Raw genomic sequence first — 16596 nt, 5'->3', positions numbered from 1 at the left:
AGGAAGGAAAAAAAAAAAAAGTCACCCACATATTAATGTTGTATATACAAACAAACACACATCTGTAAATCTTTAACATGGGTTCGCATCTGAATAAAACAAACACAGTGGAGCCCCTTTCCACACCAAGGTTGAGCCTGTGACCTTGGCTGCAATGTTACATTCACTTTTTAGTTTAAGATCATTTAGCGTAAAAACTACTCCAGAGACCTCAGGCCAAAGTCACTGCATTAGTGCAGAAACCTGAAGACCTTACTAACTATAGAGTGTTGCGATATCAAGAAAATACTAAAAAGCAGCATGCTCATGTTTTGTAACCTGTTGGCCAAGTAGTGAATACATGTGATGTGGCATACTGTGGTCCAGTAATACGCCGTCATATTTGCAATATGCCACATGAAGTAGTGGAAGTGTAGCTAAAGCTCTGGATCCTACGAGAACCAACCATCCACTCTGGCATCCGTCACACCATCGCTTCATAGGAGAACTGGTAAGTCAGGAGAATTAATTGCCACCACTGTTAAGAGAGCTCTTTTCACTGAAAGTCTGTACCATCAGCAGCTGTGACTCAAACCAGAGAAGTGGGCATGCATTTATGGGCAGACCTTAAAAAAACAAAACAAACAAAACAAAACACACACCCTGTTCTGCATTTGTGAAACAATTTAACAGGCAGTGTAGCCTAAACACCTAAACAGATTGAACACTGAACAGTCATTTTAGGCCTAGTGAAATAAACAAACCTTATCTTTTCAGTGCACAACTAAAAAAAAAGAATAATAAAAAAAAAAAAAGGACAAACTGGGTTTCCTGAAAAAGTCTGATCTTGCCACAAGGAAAAAACAAAAACATGATCTAAGCACAAGGAGGGTTTTCAGAAAGCCCAGTATGACTAGTGTACAGCTGGGGGTCTGCAGTCTTATCATAGGTTAAGCCCTATAGTGGTGGTGATCTTAAATCTTGAAATCAGAACTCAGTGGCATATGATAGAAGAAAGGATATTTTGATATTTCCATAGCAGAAATTGGGCTTTGCCTTCACTGTAAACATGAAAACCCTTCAGCTTAGGTCTTAAATATAAATTTGGTCATAATTTAAAGATTGTCTTTTGCAGTTGCAAGTAGAAAGGTAATTTAAAATGACAAAGTCCAAACAGTTTGGGGTTGAATCTCAGACTACCACAGTGGTTTACTTATGTAAATGCACTCCAAACCCCAAAACCCCCTGATCAGCCAAGTCATGCATCACTCATCTTTTTCATGATTAGCGTTTCCATTCATAACTCCATTGGTGTGGTGTGACCATGTCTGAGCCTGCAGCACTTTAGGCAGCCTCTTGCCCTTGGTGTAGGCATGGTACCAGAAGTTGAGGAAAAGGAACAGGAAAATCATGCCGTAGAGTCCGATGATGTAGATGAAGATGGGGAACTGGTACGGGCAGTCCTTCATGAAGAAATACTGGGAGATGTGGCTGGTTACCATAACAAACTGGATCTAGAGAGTTACAAAGAATGGATCGTTGGATGTCAATTGCCAAAATTTTCCACAGGTATTAGAAAAAAAACAGAAAACAAAGACAGTTTAAATGCTAAGATATACAAAAACCTATGAGCTAGTTAGACTGCTTAACATACCAGCTGAATGGAAGTGAGGTGTTTCTTCCACCACAGGTACTTCTGGTAGTTGGGGCCCAGTGCCGTCAGGCCATAGTATGAGTACATGATAACGTGGACGACACAGTTGAGCAAGGCGTGGAATGTACCCATACCACCTGAATGCATTAGAAGTGAGAGAGTGAGTGTTTTGTTTGTACATATTAAAAAAAAAGAGAGAGAGAGAGAGAGAGAGAGAGAGAGAGAAGAGCCTACCTCCAGCAAATCGAACACCAAACCACCAGGTGAAGGGCATGATGGAGTGATGGTACACATGAAGAAATGTAACCTGACTGTTCTTCTTTCTCAGGACAAAGAAGATCTGGAAAGGTACATAAGAGTTAAAAATATCCATCTATAATTTTACAAATGATAGACTTGGTGTAATTAAACCCAACAAGATAGTACATTAATGTATTCATTCAGGTATGTTTGCCACTTACTGTGTCCAACATCTCAATGAACTTTGAGAAATAGTAAAGCCAGCACGTTGCTGCCATCTAGAGGAAGCAAAGAACATTTCAGTACAGGTTCAAAACCCACATCTAAAATGTGACCACGTTGGTCCCATATTCAGATTTAAATGCAAGTTGTAGAGGAGCTCCTTACCCTCACAGCCTGTGGTGAATCAGAGTAGTCAATCAAGTCACAGTGAAAAGAATATCCTGTTCCCCATCCTGACATCACAAACTAAGAAAGAAAGTGTAAACTTCAGTAAACATGTTAATGTTTCTCACCATTGTGAGGCTGGATAATATTTCACAATTAAATCATTAAAAAATAAAATAAACAAATAAAAGTTGTCAATTTACAATTAAAAACTTGTTGAGAGGTCCCGACAACACTTTTGTAGCACAAGGCCTGTCTTGTGCATGCCTGCATTTAAGGACTAAAACAAAAACAAAGACACACCATTACCAACCTCATAGCACATGTAGAGCGACAGTGCAACGACTCCGAAGTTGTAGACGATGAGCACTCCTTTGAGGTCAAAGGCTTTGCGGTTCTCCATTAGCCGAGGCCCTAGCGATGTGACAAAGTAAATGTATGCTGCAATGATGATGGATTGGGGGAGAGGCGATGACATAAGCAGCCAGTTCGCTGTCCTTGAGTCTGCAACAGAAGAAAGTTGACAGGAGTTAAGATTATGGTTCAGATTCAAGGAAAAGCAAAGCAGAGAACCCCAAACCCCATGATGCAACAGGGTTTAAAATTCAGTTACATTGAATGTTAATGTGTTTGCAGGGTAAAAGACAAACAAACCTGCATTTTGGATGAACTCATCATACATAAGTGAGGCCGAGGACTTTATATTATCAAACTCCATTTTGAGACAAGATCCTTGCCGTTCACCTAAAAAGAGCAAAAAGGTCAAAAGGTTAGAAAGTCAGTTTGGGTCAGATGAGTTGGCTGTATTTTTTGGCAGCTTTGGTGTATTTATGAACAATTGTGCTGAACTTCCTAAATCTAAATACCAAAGCGGGAAATAGACTCGACTTTGACCTACAGAACTATTAAGGGAACAAATTGTTACCGGTTCCTCAACATTCATAATAAAGTCCAAACAGGAAGTAAGTCCCAGACATCTCATTGCAAAAGAAAGAAAGTGCAACCAGAGTTATTCACAGAATGGGCAATGAATGGTATCATTTCCTTCGTGCAACCGGTTATTTCATCTCAGGGTGGAACTTTAACACCTGATAACATCTGAACCTAGTTTAACCCAGTTGAGTTAGAAGCGGAAAAGGGGACATTTGTAGTTGCACATTAGAATAGCTCAAAGACGGGACTGTAAGAGGAAACTCGGCTGTTCTTGGCTATCCCTCTCAGCGTCAGAGGCAGACAAAGACCAGAGTGTACAAGGAGGACAATACGTAGCTGTCTGCGGCTCTGTTAACTGAGATTCAACAATCAACAATTCAATGTATGCATGGCAAGTGTAAAAATCCATTTATAGGGACTCTTGTGCCAAGACAAAACCTTGACTCTTGGGCTTGGCATCTTTTACAATTACACAATCTATTTGATTTGGAAATGGTTTTCATTATTGGCAAGTACAATGAAACATTTAAAAGAATCACTGGAAAAAAAAGAGAAGATAACCATTAAAAAGCCCCAATGGATGCAGTTGTAGCAACTGTGCTGTCCATATTCATCTAACTGTTTAATGCCAGCTACAGTGTTAAGCTCTAACTTTTTCAATCTTCTTACAAGGCCTCACCTTGGGCTCTGGTATAATCATTTCACCATTCTCTGATTTCTACAGGATTAAACATCCGCCAGGGCACAGCCACACCTTATGTTTGATCAGTTTGATATGTTTGTATCAGCTGTTCATTAAAGTAACAAATCTTTAAATGATTCATTTTCAACATCAGTTCAGTTGGGCCTTGGCAGACTTGCAGGGTCAGTGCTGTGTTGAGAGGCAGGTAAAAGTTCACAATGACTGGATTGACTGGTTTATGAAACGTGTCTGTAGTATGGGAAGTGTGCCCAGGGGAACAGCACATAAAACCTTATTTTTTACAAACCAAAGGTCAAACAAAAACCTGGCCACACAAATCCATCCGTTGCATTATTCCAGCTTCTAGGAAACTGCTGTGCTATCTGTGTCCAGCTGCATGTAAATGTAAAATGACAGAAACAGTCACCCCCCATGCCTACAGAGATGCCTAGTACCCAATCCTACACGACAGGTTTTTTTTAAGGTGTGTCTACTTGATCTGAACAGGAACTTGAACTGGGAAAGGTGCCAGTCGCTGAGTGAAAGAAGGCATGGCTGTCTGGGAGTCTCCACACTAATGAGAGAATGGCAAGTCATGACACGCCAATTAACGTTATAGTCATGGATCCTGATGTAAAGGCTGCTACTCCCATGACAAACATCCTCCTGCCATGTGCTGTCAACTAAGGCCTACACCACGTTCACCAAGATTAAAACCCACGTCGGAGAAAAGGTGGTCCCTCACACCCTCAACGTGTTCACTAGACGGAAGTAGGTCAAGTAGTGTAGGGTGTTGCAGATGAAGAAAGATTGATTTTGCCTAATTCTTATGAGGCATCCATGTTAGGTTATTTAATAAATAAAATTGACTTCCTGGGACTAAAAAAAACGGGCAAAACTTTAGGTTATTTAATAAATAAAATTGACTTCCTGGGACTAAAAAAAAACGGGCAAAACTTTAAGCACACTTTAAAACGTGTTTTAGAAATCTCTCCTCACGTCAAAAGTTAATTTCCTCGACCATTAAGTCATAAGTCACGTGAAGACATTTAACTACACACTAAAACACAGTTGATAAAAAGTAAAACTCGCCTGAAATGTTGTCGCCGTGTCTGGGTTTCTGTATTCAGTATCACTTCAACAAGTGATGCAAGTTATGTAAAACAGGTCCAACTGCTACCACTCGCCTCACAACGGCAGGACACGGTCTTATAATCACGGACACGCTTTGACGTCGACGCGCCAGTGTTGTCACATTTATTGTCTCTCATCTTTTAATTCTCAATTTTTTCCCCCCGTTTTATACTCCGCTGGGATTCGTCAGACCGAAATAAAGCTGATTTACCAACCTTCAGTGTTGCGGACGCTCCTTGAAAATCCTTAGTTTCGGTCGAGTTGCCTGTATCCCAACTCCCTGCTCACCTCCACACAGGTGCTGCGTACCCGCCGCTCACGCGCTGCCAGGAGCGCGCCCTCCTTCTCCATTTATTCTCTCCCCCGTGACCCCGCCCTCTCTTGCTGATTGGACAGTTTATCTTATGCAGATGTACAGATTCTTGGGTGATGCCTCATCGAAGACAATGTCCCGATTTTGTAACAATACGTAGGTAATCAATAATTGGTTTCAGTACAAAAAAAGGGACATAACGTTACAGTTACTGCTGTTATTTTCCTGAAGCTCCCTCAAATCAGACTGTAGTCAGGTAAAGGAGGTAACTTTCCCAGCGCTTTTATTACAAGAGAGACAAATAATAATAATAAAAAAAGACACTTCATTTTAAGTGGGGATACTAGAGCTGAATGATACATATTGATGACAGAAACAGTATCCTAGATTTAAAAAAAGAATAACCCTAAGAAATAACTAATTTACATTTATAGGGAAGAAACAATGGTACATTTCAAACTGATCATTTAAATCACTGTAATGTGTTTTTTTGGTCAGTGCGAGGCCTCATGTAAGTTCCAAGTGTTTACAAGGCAACAAAATGGATATTGTGAAACCTTGATGGGGGTGGGACGTAGTAGAAAGCACTTTCAGCATCGTTCCCTGCTGTTTACTTTGAGCAAGAGCTGACAGAACAACTTGTGTTGTTGATGTGTCAGCATCATAATGTGTGTGTAAGTCCCGTGAAATTACAATATGTATCCATCTTACAATTTGCACAAACACTGGTGGTCATCCTCATGAGAATGACCAAGGAGTTGTCTTTACAATCAAATACAAAAAAATTGCAAAACAACAATAACTGTCATACCAAATGTATAAAAATTGTTCATAACATTGTGCATACTTATAAAGTTGTAGAATTATTTAGCCTAGACAATTTATTTTGATTTTAAGACAGTTCCCGTTATCAGCAATAACAAAACAGAAAGACATCCCTAAACCAATAATTAGCTTTACAGGAGTCCATGGGCTTGTCATTTCTTTGACAAGTTAACTGTGGAGGATGTGCGCTCATCTGCATGCTCAGATAGGTGTGTGTCCACTCTTCCTCAAGCAACACCAGCATTAATCTTCATCACTGCTCCATGCGTCCTGAAAGGCAGGGTTCACTGCAGCAGCACCCTGTAAGGAAACACATTCAGCTTAATATCAAGTTAAGATATTCTTCTTAATCAGATCCATTACTGTAGGAAAGAAACTACCAAGTGACCACACAGTTCTCTATTGCTGTGTTCACATAATAAGAATTAATTAAGCTAAAAAAAAAAAAAGCCCAGTGAGAAGAAGCCATTTGTAATTTAATAAGCACTACTTGAATGTGGGACTTGCATGTTGGAGTAGAATTATTTGGTGCATCACTATGTGCTGGATAGTTTCAGAAGTCAACAAACTCCTGAAACTCCTTGGATGACAAACCACTTGTCCATGATAACATTTTGCCAAGGAAAAAATAACAAAATAAAGCCTGACACTTGAAACAGAATTATCTATCTATCTAATCTACCTACCTGTCTACCTGCCTACCCAGTACCCACCTACCTACCTACCTACCTACGATCCCTTTTCCCTTATTTTGACATGTACCGTATTTGCAGAGTCTGACTCTTCTTCCACATCTGAGGCACGGGGAACAGGAACCCACGCCAGGATATTACAGTCTTTCCCGCCACTGTACAGCTCCTATACATATAAAAAAAGAAAGCACACTGTTACAGGAAATGAAAAGGATCTGCTGTCTCAGCATAACCTCACCTTAAAGCACTTTCAAACAATTATGTCATCAGCACCAGGGGAAAATCAGCATTAACTAGGAGTTAACAAGAGTAAAGTTAATTAACAAGCTCAAAACTGTCCACACAATGCAATGCAACTCAGGGGAGACATTGTCAGTGCCATGGGATTAATCAGTTACCCCATCAGACACGAGGCATTAAAAAAAAAAGCAGTAAAACACATTTTCAGAAATCAGTGCCAGTTCCTGGAAGTCTTCCAAGTGACGAGCTGCTCAACTGCATTCTTACGTCCTTTACACACTAAACCTTCGTTTCACACTGGAAACTGAAATTGCCCAACAATGAATGCGTGGGTTGAATATTTCTGTACATTTGTAATGTTATGTGTGATAAGGAGGAGCAGTAGAAAATGAAGACACATACAGTAGCTAACATAGCTAACACTTTAGTAACAATATATGAATGCCCGAGTAGAAAGATATACCTGAACAAGCATATTTTGACAGCTCTATACTGTTAGTTTTACTTACTTTAGACTGTAGAAAAAATTATATAAAAAACATGCCAGAGATTTGCTGGCACAGGAAGAGTTCTTATTTCAGCCAACAACATGAAAACAATTAAATACTGGTTTGTGTGAGGTTTTATTTCTATGTCAATATTTGCCTGGTTGTGGAGCAACAGAATAACTGGTAAGGCCATTCTTTATTCAGTATTCAGCTCTTGTAGATTTTGTGTAAAGTGTGAAGAAAAAGTAACTAAAACGTTGACATTTTATAACGGAGCAGATGAGAAAGTTATGATAAAGTACCAATATTAAATCAGAGCCCTCTGGCATCCTGACAGTCCCATACGATCCTCAAATGGCAACAAGCACAAGTAGAGATCTGTACGCTATAGATGACAGTGAAACTAAAGTAGCTCTTGCATTTGACTCTGTGACGGTTCAGATATTACATTTGGCTGTTGAACCTTGAGTCACAGTTAACATTTAGGCGGGAGCACTAAATTGTGTGTCACAGTTGAGGCCACCTGTATTTGCATTTATAGTAGCTGAGTATACCTCTGGAAATGTTTACTTTGCCATGTTATCTGTCCTCAGTAAAGTGGCTCATTTGGGACTGCCATGGTGATTGCAAATTTCGGATAGCTCCTACTTTACTGACACCACCAGAGCGGTTGGAGAGATAAAAACAGATGGTGGACGGAGAGAAATGGACCTGGATTCTCTTAGCACAGAGAAAAAAAATAGATCTGACTGGCAGCGCAAACAGAAGCAGGTTGGTGGAAATACAAACACAGGCAGCACTGCAGACGGGTGGGTACAGTGGCCAACCTGAGCCTTTGGTATGTCTCACCTGGTAGTCTGGGTGGAACTCGCAGCAGTCGACATTGTTGTAGTGACCCCTGAGCGTAGTGACCAGCTCTCCGGTGTGGAGGGCGTACACTGCAATGGAGCTGCCACATGGCACAAACACAAACTCTGGGCTGCAGCCACGTGAAACAGTGAACTGTAGCCTTTTACGACTCTCGTTGCACACCTTGCCGTAATTTACCTGGGAGGTAAAAGGTGAAAGGATAAAATGTTAAAATGATGTGTCATGATGATGTTCAAATGTCCAAACATGAAACGACACGCAAACAATGTGACAACATGTCCTGGATAAATACGAAGCTTTTTGATTTTAATACAAACTTGTGGTCACATCTAAGGTTGAACTTTTCACTAGACCAACAGGGGAAGAAACCATGAGTTAAAACACAAAACCGAATCTTTTTTTTCAATAAATTCTAAAGTATTTAAGAATAGATATATTTTATTTTCAGGAGCTGTAAGACTTCTTGAGGATTGAATTCAAATAAGACACGTCGTACAAATAAGAATTCTGGATTCAATCATATGTATGTAACAAGTTTGAATTGTGTAATACATCACTTTCACATAACCCAAATGTTCACCAGAAATTCCCACCCCATCATCTATATATCAGCTCCTGAGCTCTGCCCAGGAAGGAAGGTCATCTACCCTCCCTAGTTGTCTTGTGACTTAAGGTGGAATAATGCCCACCATGGCAACTGCAGTGTGATGCAGCAGAGCAGGAAATTAGAGCCAGAGACTGTATGAGAACTCAGGGTAGTAGCATAGCTTCCCCAGGCTTCTGAGCAATGTGATGTTTCTGTGGTGTGGGACTGAGCATGAGGTCACATGTTTGTTTTTATGAATGATGGGCCATAAAGTAAAGTTTCTTAACCGACATCCTGTTGGCTCAGTCTGGGCAAAACACAAATTTGTACTCTTTGTCTCTCTCTGCTCTTATTTGCTGTCTTCTCTGTTACCATGGTCAGAACTATAAGCCAAACAGAGAGAGACAAAAAAAGGGGGGGGGGGGGGGGGGCTCTATTGCACAGAGGTCAATAAATGCAAGACAATACAATATACACAATGTACAGATTACTATAGGGAAACACACAAAGCAAAACAAACCATCCCAGAAAAGGCTATTAGAAAAAATCACTGGAAAAAGGTTTTTCTTTTTAATTTTTGAAAAGATGTACTACTGTGTTTTCCAGAACTATAAGCCAAAGAGTCTGACCTGAAAGGCCTGTAAAAGCTGTGATGTAAACAAGGCTTTCCATTTAGGTTAACGGTGGCTGATTATTCATTAGCAGTTTCGTAATTGTTGACCAAACATTGATTCCCGTTTCACCTGTTTTCACATTGATACCACAACTTTATCATTCTTTACAGGCCAATTCTTAGGGAGAAAAGTTGATTCATTTAGTAACTGCACCCTCTTGATCCACTAGTTTTTCGACAATATTGAAAAAAAGGGGGTCAAAAGGAGCAAAGATATCTGGTCTGAACCCCTACTTCAGGGATAACACGCCAAAAAACAGTTTCTACAGGTTCTAACATGGACTCTCTGGAGTTGTGTGGGCTGTTTTTGATATTCATTCAATTATTATTCACACTTTCAACAATCTGGTTGGTCAGGGGGCACATATCAACCTTACCAATGTGTTTTCCCCAGTGGCACTATTCCATAGTCTCATACGGTCATCCGTTCCAGTCGTGAGGAGGTAGAGGCCATCACCAGTGAAGCACAGGCCGTTCACTCTGCCATTATGGGCTGTGTTTGCTGGTTAGAAACAAGAAAGACATGGTAGCAATGTATTTATCATCCACTCCTTCCTAAAACATGAAATAGTCCTTCAGTTCATTTTTTTTTTACCTAATCATATCTCTACCTATCCATCATTTACATTTGCTTTGTGTTATTATTGTTAAAACCCCTTCTCTTCTCTTATTGCACAGAGTAGCTGAGATAAACTGGTTTCCCATCGACATGGGCCCTCTTGGCTTGAACATGCAGGGCCCCAGGCAGGTAGGCTACTGTTTGTGCAGACGGTTGACCTCTCCTCCAGAGAGATGAACTTCTGTGTTGAAACTGATTAATTCTAAAGTTACTAGATCTCACAACTGACAAGAACAAAACCTTGTTGTGATTTCTACAACCAACCATTTTTAAATGCATTGCTAGAAGCATACAGGGCTTGTTGGTTGTGGCTCTAGATGTGTGATCAATGTGTAACCCCAGTCTATTCACCTTAGCTCTAAGTGCATGTATATAGGATGTCTCTGCAGCACCGCCGTAAGACATGTGCCATGTCCTGGGATTGATAAAGGCCCCCCCTCGACTGATTGGCGGATGGTTAAGGTGGAGGAAAATTCAAAACAGGTTGATGCAACACATCAGTGTGCCAGTTAAACCTCAAATTGCTGCCAATTACTCCCTGGGGGTCCTTCTCACATTACCTCCTGTCCTAATTCCCTTCGATGCCTTTACTCACGTTCTCTGCTTCTTTAAATAAGGGCTGAAATATCTGCTTCCAAAAGTCCTCCACACTCACTTTAGACGATTAACATATACAGTATGTACAAGAAAGAAAAGGGTAGAGTTAACAGTACCTGCCTCAGAGGAGGCTTTCGACTTGTCCCCACTGTGTTGGTCCAGAGTGAAAAGACTACCAGAGGCCCGACGCACATCCCAAACGTTGACCTTGCTGTCTGCACTTAGAAGGGGAAATTGGGGAATTGTTCATTTCACTCTCTCCTCATCAACTAATAAATATATGAACCCATAAACCAACCAACAGGTATGATAACAGGGGATTTATGGGCACAATATATGCTTTGACAGATGAGCTCACTTAACGCCAGTGTGTGTAAAACAGTGTTTGCTTTTAAAGGTCAGTTTTCTGTTGGGAATTAACATGCTGCTCAATAATAGAATATCACACACATTTCTGTATGCCTTTCTGAGCCAGTTGTTTTCAAAATCACTTACAGTCTACAGGGACGGCAGCACACTGATCCCAACGGGTTAATTAGCGGGTCTAGCGTACCATAAAACAGGTGGGGACTGTATCCACCATATGCTATACTGACAGGGCCACCACAGTGCCACAGTAAGGGATGCTAGGGATGCTAGGGATGTGGTGCCATTATCCTTGAATCAGGGCTGCGGCGTGGCCAGATGGCCGGCAAACTGAGTTGACAAAGACTGCTGGGACACAGCATGGTGGGGATTGTCCTGTACCTGGTGCTATTTTCTAATGTGACTCTCAGGGCAAACTAGGTAATGGTTTCAGTGAGACTGGCAGCTACGAGTGCTTACCTGGCAGTCGCCAAGATGTGCTCGTATCTGGGCGACCATCGCACAGACAGGACCTCTGCTCTGTGACCTGGAGGGCAAAACAGGTTAAGCTACGTTTTTCACTACATCAACTACAGGTGTGTGTAGAGAAAAAGAGAAAAGGAGCTGTGAAAGTAAGTGTGGTCTAGTCCACTGACCTTGAAGAACATGGATTCGTGAGCCAGATTTCAGGTCACAAAGCTGGATTTTAGGGTTTTTGGTGCCAACTGAAAATGTACAGAAAATTATACATTATATTTGAAAAATTGAGGGAAATTACCAGGTGAACCTAAAAGTTGAAAATTCAATTTTACCATATACCTTCCATTTTAAATTCCTACTTATCAACATTGTCTAGTTGTACAGATTGTAGACTCTCTAGTGAATAGTGCTTGAGAAAGACAAAAACTAGTGTCCCAGGTTCCTACAGATAAGGCGTGGTATACCTTTAGTGGCAAGCTCACTGATACCACCAATTGATAAACATGAGCTAACACATCCAGCATGTATACATAGGAGGAGGGCAAGTTGTTTAGTTAGATTTAACAATGCAAAGAAGATAAATAGATCTTGTTACAATCTAAATGGGCTAACTCTTGCAGAATTAATGAGCCACTGTTGCTCTTGAGCAATAGTTTCCCTTAAAAGCCTCTTCCTACATGAAATGGAAGACTCTGGGGATGTATTCACACCTGTCTGACAAGCTTCTGTAACTCCTCTAAAGGGGAGGGACACATCAAAACACACACACACACAAAAAAAAAACAGACACTGTGATTTTGTCCATCTTAGGAACAGGCGTGTCAAAGGGCGGCCCTTTGAGTGTGACAAAGTGCACCTATGAGCACATACTCAGGCATGTGTGACCTGTTGGTCCTGTTTGGTGACACGATGAGGTAGCGCCTAAATTCCTATAATGTTTCAGAAATCAGTCTTTTAAACCCGAGTCCATGCGTACCGAGGCTATGACCTGCTTCTGTCAACTACCTGGGTTAAAAACATGGCTACCAGGCAGTGGAAATGTCTGGTGTGTGCTGTATCCACCATATGCTTGGAGAAACAAACTGATGACAGACAGGGCAACTAATGAGTTTTTTGTCCTAAATACTATACCTTTTAGCACACTGACATCAGTGGGTACGCTGCTGGTTTGCTTTACTTCACTAATATTCAATACAACACACCTGCAATGAGACTGTGCTTCCTGGCGATGGGGGACAGGTGGTGGCTGTAGACGTTGCCCTCAAACTCAAAGACTTCAGCAGGCTGAACAAATTGAAAAGAGGGAGAAAGAGAGGCAAACAGACCAACAGATAGTGTCATTCAGAGGTGAGGTGGGGGGTTATTTTGTTATTTTCTTTATTTTATATCTTTCTTTGTAAAGCACAACTGTGCTACAGTTGGTTTTTTTGTATGAAAAGGGCTATACAAATAAAGTTTGATGATTAAGCTGTGGTAGAAACTCAGCTATCTGCATGTTTAGTGCTGTGTATACAATATTTGTGATTGTATGCTGAATGAAAATCCCTATTTTTTGATAAAATATACAACTGTGACTTTAAATAAAGGCATGGCCCTCAAGTTTAACTGTGGTATAAACGCTCCATAGATGAGGGACAAAGTTTGCAGAATGAATTAGATAAAACTAAAGGCAAGTACAGAGTGAGGGCACAGCAGCTCAGAGCTCAGAAGGCAGCTCACCCAGGCAGCAGTGGTGGTTACAATGCAAATTCTTCAGCAACATAAAAAGCCTCTCTGTGCCCCATCTGTCAGTGTGTGCCAGCACCGACGTGGACTCAGCCGATGGGCACACGCACACAGAGGAGGCTCTGTTTGCATAAAAATACCACACGTACGCACACTATGAGCACACACCAACGCACAGTTCACACTACTGTGAAGATACACAACCACAATAAACAATTTAATAGGTATAAGTGTGCACATGCATTTCTATGTGTATGTGTGTGTGGGTTGGAGAGACAGAAACACATAGACTAAAACAAATGAAAGGTCGGTGGGTTCTTTTCTGTCCTTTGCCTGACCTTTTGAGGTAACCGTGACGCCAGTGTAACTCTAGCACAGCTCAGGGCCTGCCATATGGGACTATGTGGCACAGAAAGGTGGTGAGCATGAAGCAGAAAATAAGAACGAGTGGGGAAGAGATGGTAAAAAGACCAAAAAGAGAGTAAGGTTGGTGGAGCTCTAATGAAGCCTAATAAACAAATTACTAATATGTACTGAATTCCCTGCGTATTAAGGCCATATGTATGATTTAACACAATAAACTCCTGTAGCTGTGGAATAAATCTAATTTTAATGACATTTATATTATAGTATTGAAAATGTGTTAACAATTTATTGTAGTGTCAGAAAGATGTTGAGTAATTTCTATTCTTTTTATTTTAAAGGTTCTATTATTATTAATAATAATAAATTATTATTATACCTGTGAGAACTAATTGCACAGACCTAACAAGTAGTAACTCAGAACAGAGCCATCACCTTAAACATGGAAAAAAAACGTGTGTTTGTTATATGTAAGTTACATGCCGTACCTTCAGTGTCTCAGTGTCCCAGACCTTCATGGTCTTATCAAAGGAGCTGGAGACAAACATGCCTGTGTCGTAAGGATACCACTGAACTGTCTCTACACTGAATTTGTGGACATACCGGCTTGACCTAAAAAAGAAAAGGAAAAAAAACCCTGAACTTTGACAAGAGCAATAAAGACCCTCAAACAAACAGATATCTGCACTGCTCTATTTTATCCTGTTATATTCAAAACTACTGTACAATGCTGTCGCAGCACGTATTGTTAAATGTTAGTAATCAAAAGATTGTGCCCTCTGTGGTCTGTAAATTGTAATGCTACGTTCTTCTGTAGCTCTGTTCAGCCACGTTGATGCATGTGCTCATGATAAATTGCTCATGGAGCGACAGCAAACAGATTTTGATGAGTGTTCAGAGTGAGGTCACATATTTGACATGCATTAGATTCAAGGCCACAACATGATTGAATGTTAATAGAATTAGGATTTTTTTCTGTTCACGTGGCACAGATGAGGGAATAAGAAATCTATTGCAGGCCACTTCAGATAAACACAGAATAATATACACTTTTAACCACAGAAACGTGCCTGTGAGAAAGCTGAGAATAACCATAGACTGTAAAAGAGAATAACATGGCACTGTGAGATCTCTATTGAATACTACCCTCTAGTGGACAAAATGAGTAAATGGATTAACATTCACCTTCCTACTGTGCAGACTGCTTTGCAGGTGTACTGCGGTTTCCCGCTGAAGTTCTCCAGGTCATAGATAACGATCACTCCATCTGCTCCTCCAGACAACATGCTGAACAATAGAAAAGATGATTCTCATATGGAGCATTGCTTTGTCCATACCCATCATTTTATACTTCTTCTCTTTGTTCTAAGGTTTGCAAATTAGCCCATTTGACCAATATGGAAGATACTGCAGGTAACTGAGAAAATGTCTATTTGTGATTTTGGTGTGCCTTTCCATAAAGAAAATTACATTATTTAACAGATAGAATGTGACCAGTCAGGGCCTGTGTATCATAGCTTAATGGCGTGGAGAGTAACTTTCGGAAACCATCACTGCAGAATGCTTGGCCTGATTTCTACTCTTGATTACTGTTTTTCTTTTCACTCACGAGTGTAGGTATGCATTGAAGTGTTAAGGACTTACTATCTGCCTTCTACTGCTTCAATATCAATGGTGTTGACGCCATTTCCATGAACTCGGTCCACATCTCTGTCAGGATTCAACTGAAGACTGAGGGCCCTTTGGAGATATACAAAGAGGAGGAGATCTGCATCACTATGTGATTCACAAATAATTTCATTATTAAATTATTAAAAATCCAGTGGGAAACCAGAATGATGTGACAGAAAGGGTGATAGGGCACCTGAAACATGCAAATGAACTACTTGAAGTAGCAAACACTGGCAAGCTGGGTTAGTGGCTCTTTAAACGATCAGGCTCACACACTGAATAGGTATCAGAATCAGGTACCAAACTCACTCTCACAGCCCTAAACTCATGATGGTGTTGGATTAGGATTACAGAAAGGGACAGATGGTACCCGAGTCAGTATATTTGAAAGCAGCCTCACTGGATTTTTAGCACAGTGTTGCATGAGTAAGATCTTGGGCACAGACAGGATTTATTTCTACCGGTATTTAGTTAACGTAGCTTATGTCACAGGTAGTTGAAGCACAACGCCCAATATGGTGATGGTTAGCGTGTATTTTTCAGGTCACAGGTGCATGAGGACTTCAGTTATTTTAAAATAGAAAACGGATATTTTAACCAAGTGAACTTTTAGCTGCAGCCACTCTGAGCTGATAACGATGTAGGCTACATGTATTGTCTTTCTGTGGGCTACCTGAGGGAGCTGTATCATCTCTCACCTTCTCGTTGTCTCTGCACGTCGCAGGCGCAGAGGGTCATCTAGCCCAGCCTGTCTAGCAGTCAAAAACCCCAACATTGCTTCAGTTTGGAGAGATTTATTATACTACTTTCTTGTCCATGGTACCGCTAGCTAACATAGCTCACAGGCGTGCATACGTCCTCCAACAAAGTGAATTATTACTCCAAAATGGCAATTTGTGCGTCCAACAAGGCATTGTGTTGTAACCGAAACGCCATCGTAGCTAAATACGCTAGATAAATCTGGTTGTGATATTGTTCTTTTTTATTATTTTCTGTGTATTTTACATTAATTTCTACTAGCTTTGCGGCAGCTTCACAACATTAGTCGGCCACATTCAATGACAAGTACGATGATTGGCTGTTAAAGAACGGCCGTCCAA

General features: G+C 40.7%; 2 protein-coding genes across 2 annotated transcripts; both read right to left on the bottom strand.

Moving 5' to 3' along the window:
- Nucleotides 1-1182: 1182 nt before the first annotated feature.
- Nucleotides 1183-5324, bottom strand: elovl7a (ELOVL fatty acid elongase 7a). Its single transcript, XM_083979118.1, has 8 exons — nt 5225-5324; nt 2915-3004; nt 2574-2764; nt 2261-2341; nt 2095-2151; nt 1868-1973; nt 1634-1770; nt 1183-1493 (listed from the first exon to the last, which is right to left on the bottom strand). Exons 2-8 carry the CDS (start codon nt 2976-2978, stop codon nt 1245-1247), a joined length of 885 nt encoding a protein of 294 aa, XP_083835244.1. The 5' UTR covers nt 2979-3004; nt 5225-5324; the 3' UTR covers nt 1183-1244.
- A 313-nt stretch (nt 5325-5637) lies between these two features.
- ercc8 (excision repair cross-complementation group 8) lies at nt 5638-16546 on the bottom strand. The gene is made up of 12 exons (XM_083978509.1): nt 16195-16546; nt 15470-15565; nt 15011-15112; nt 14314-14437; nt 12940-13021; nt 11914-11982; nt 11738-11804; nt 11029-11132; nt 10074-10198; nt 8417-8614; nt 6910-7005; nt 5638-6447 (listed from the first exon to the last, which is right to left on the bottom strand). The coding sequence occupies exons 1-12, from the start codon at nt 16269-16271 to the stop codon at nt 6391-6393; spliced, it is 1197 nt and encodes a 398-aa protein (XP_083834635.1). The 5' UTR covers nt 16272-16546; the 3' UTR covers nt 5638-6390.
- Nucleotides 16547-16596: the final 50 nt, after the last annotated feature.

This window comes from Trachurus trachurus (genome assembly GCF_905171665.1).
Source record: "Trachurus trachurus genome assembly, chromosome: 9".
Classification (NCBI taxonomy): domain Eukaryota; kingdom Metazoa; phylum Chordata; class Actinopteri; order Carangiformes; family Carangidae; genus Trachurus; species Trachurus trachurus.
The sequence above is the reverse complement of the archived record's forward strand: the minus strand, read 5'-3'. Positions and strand labels throughout refer to the sequence as shown.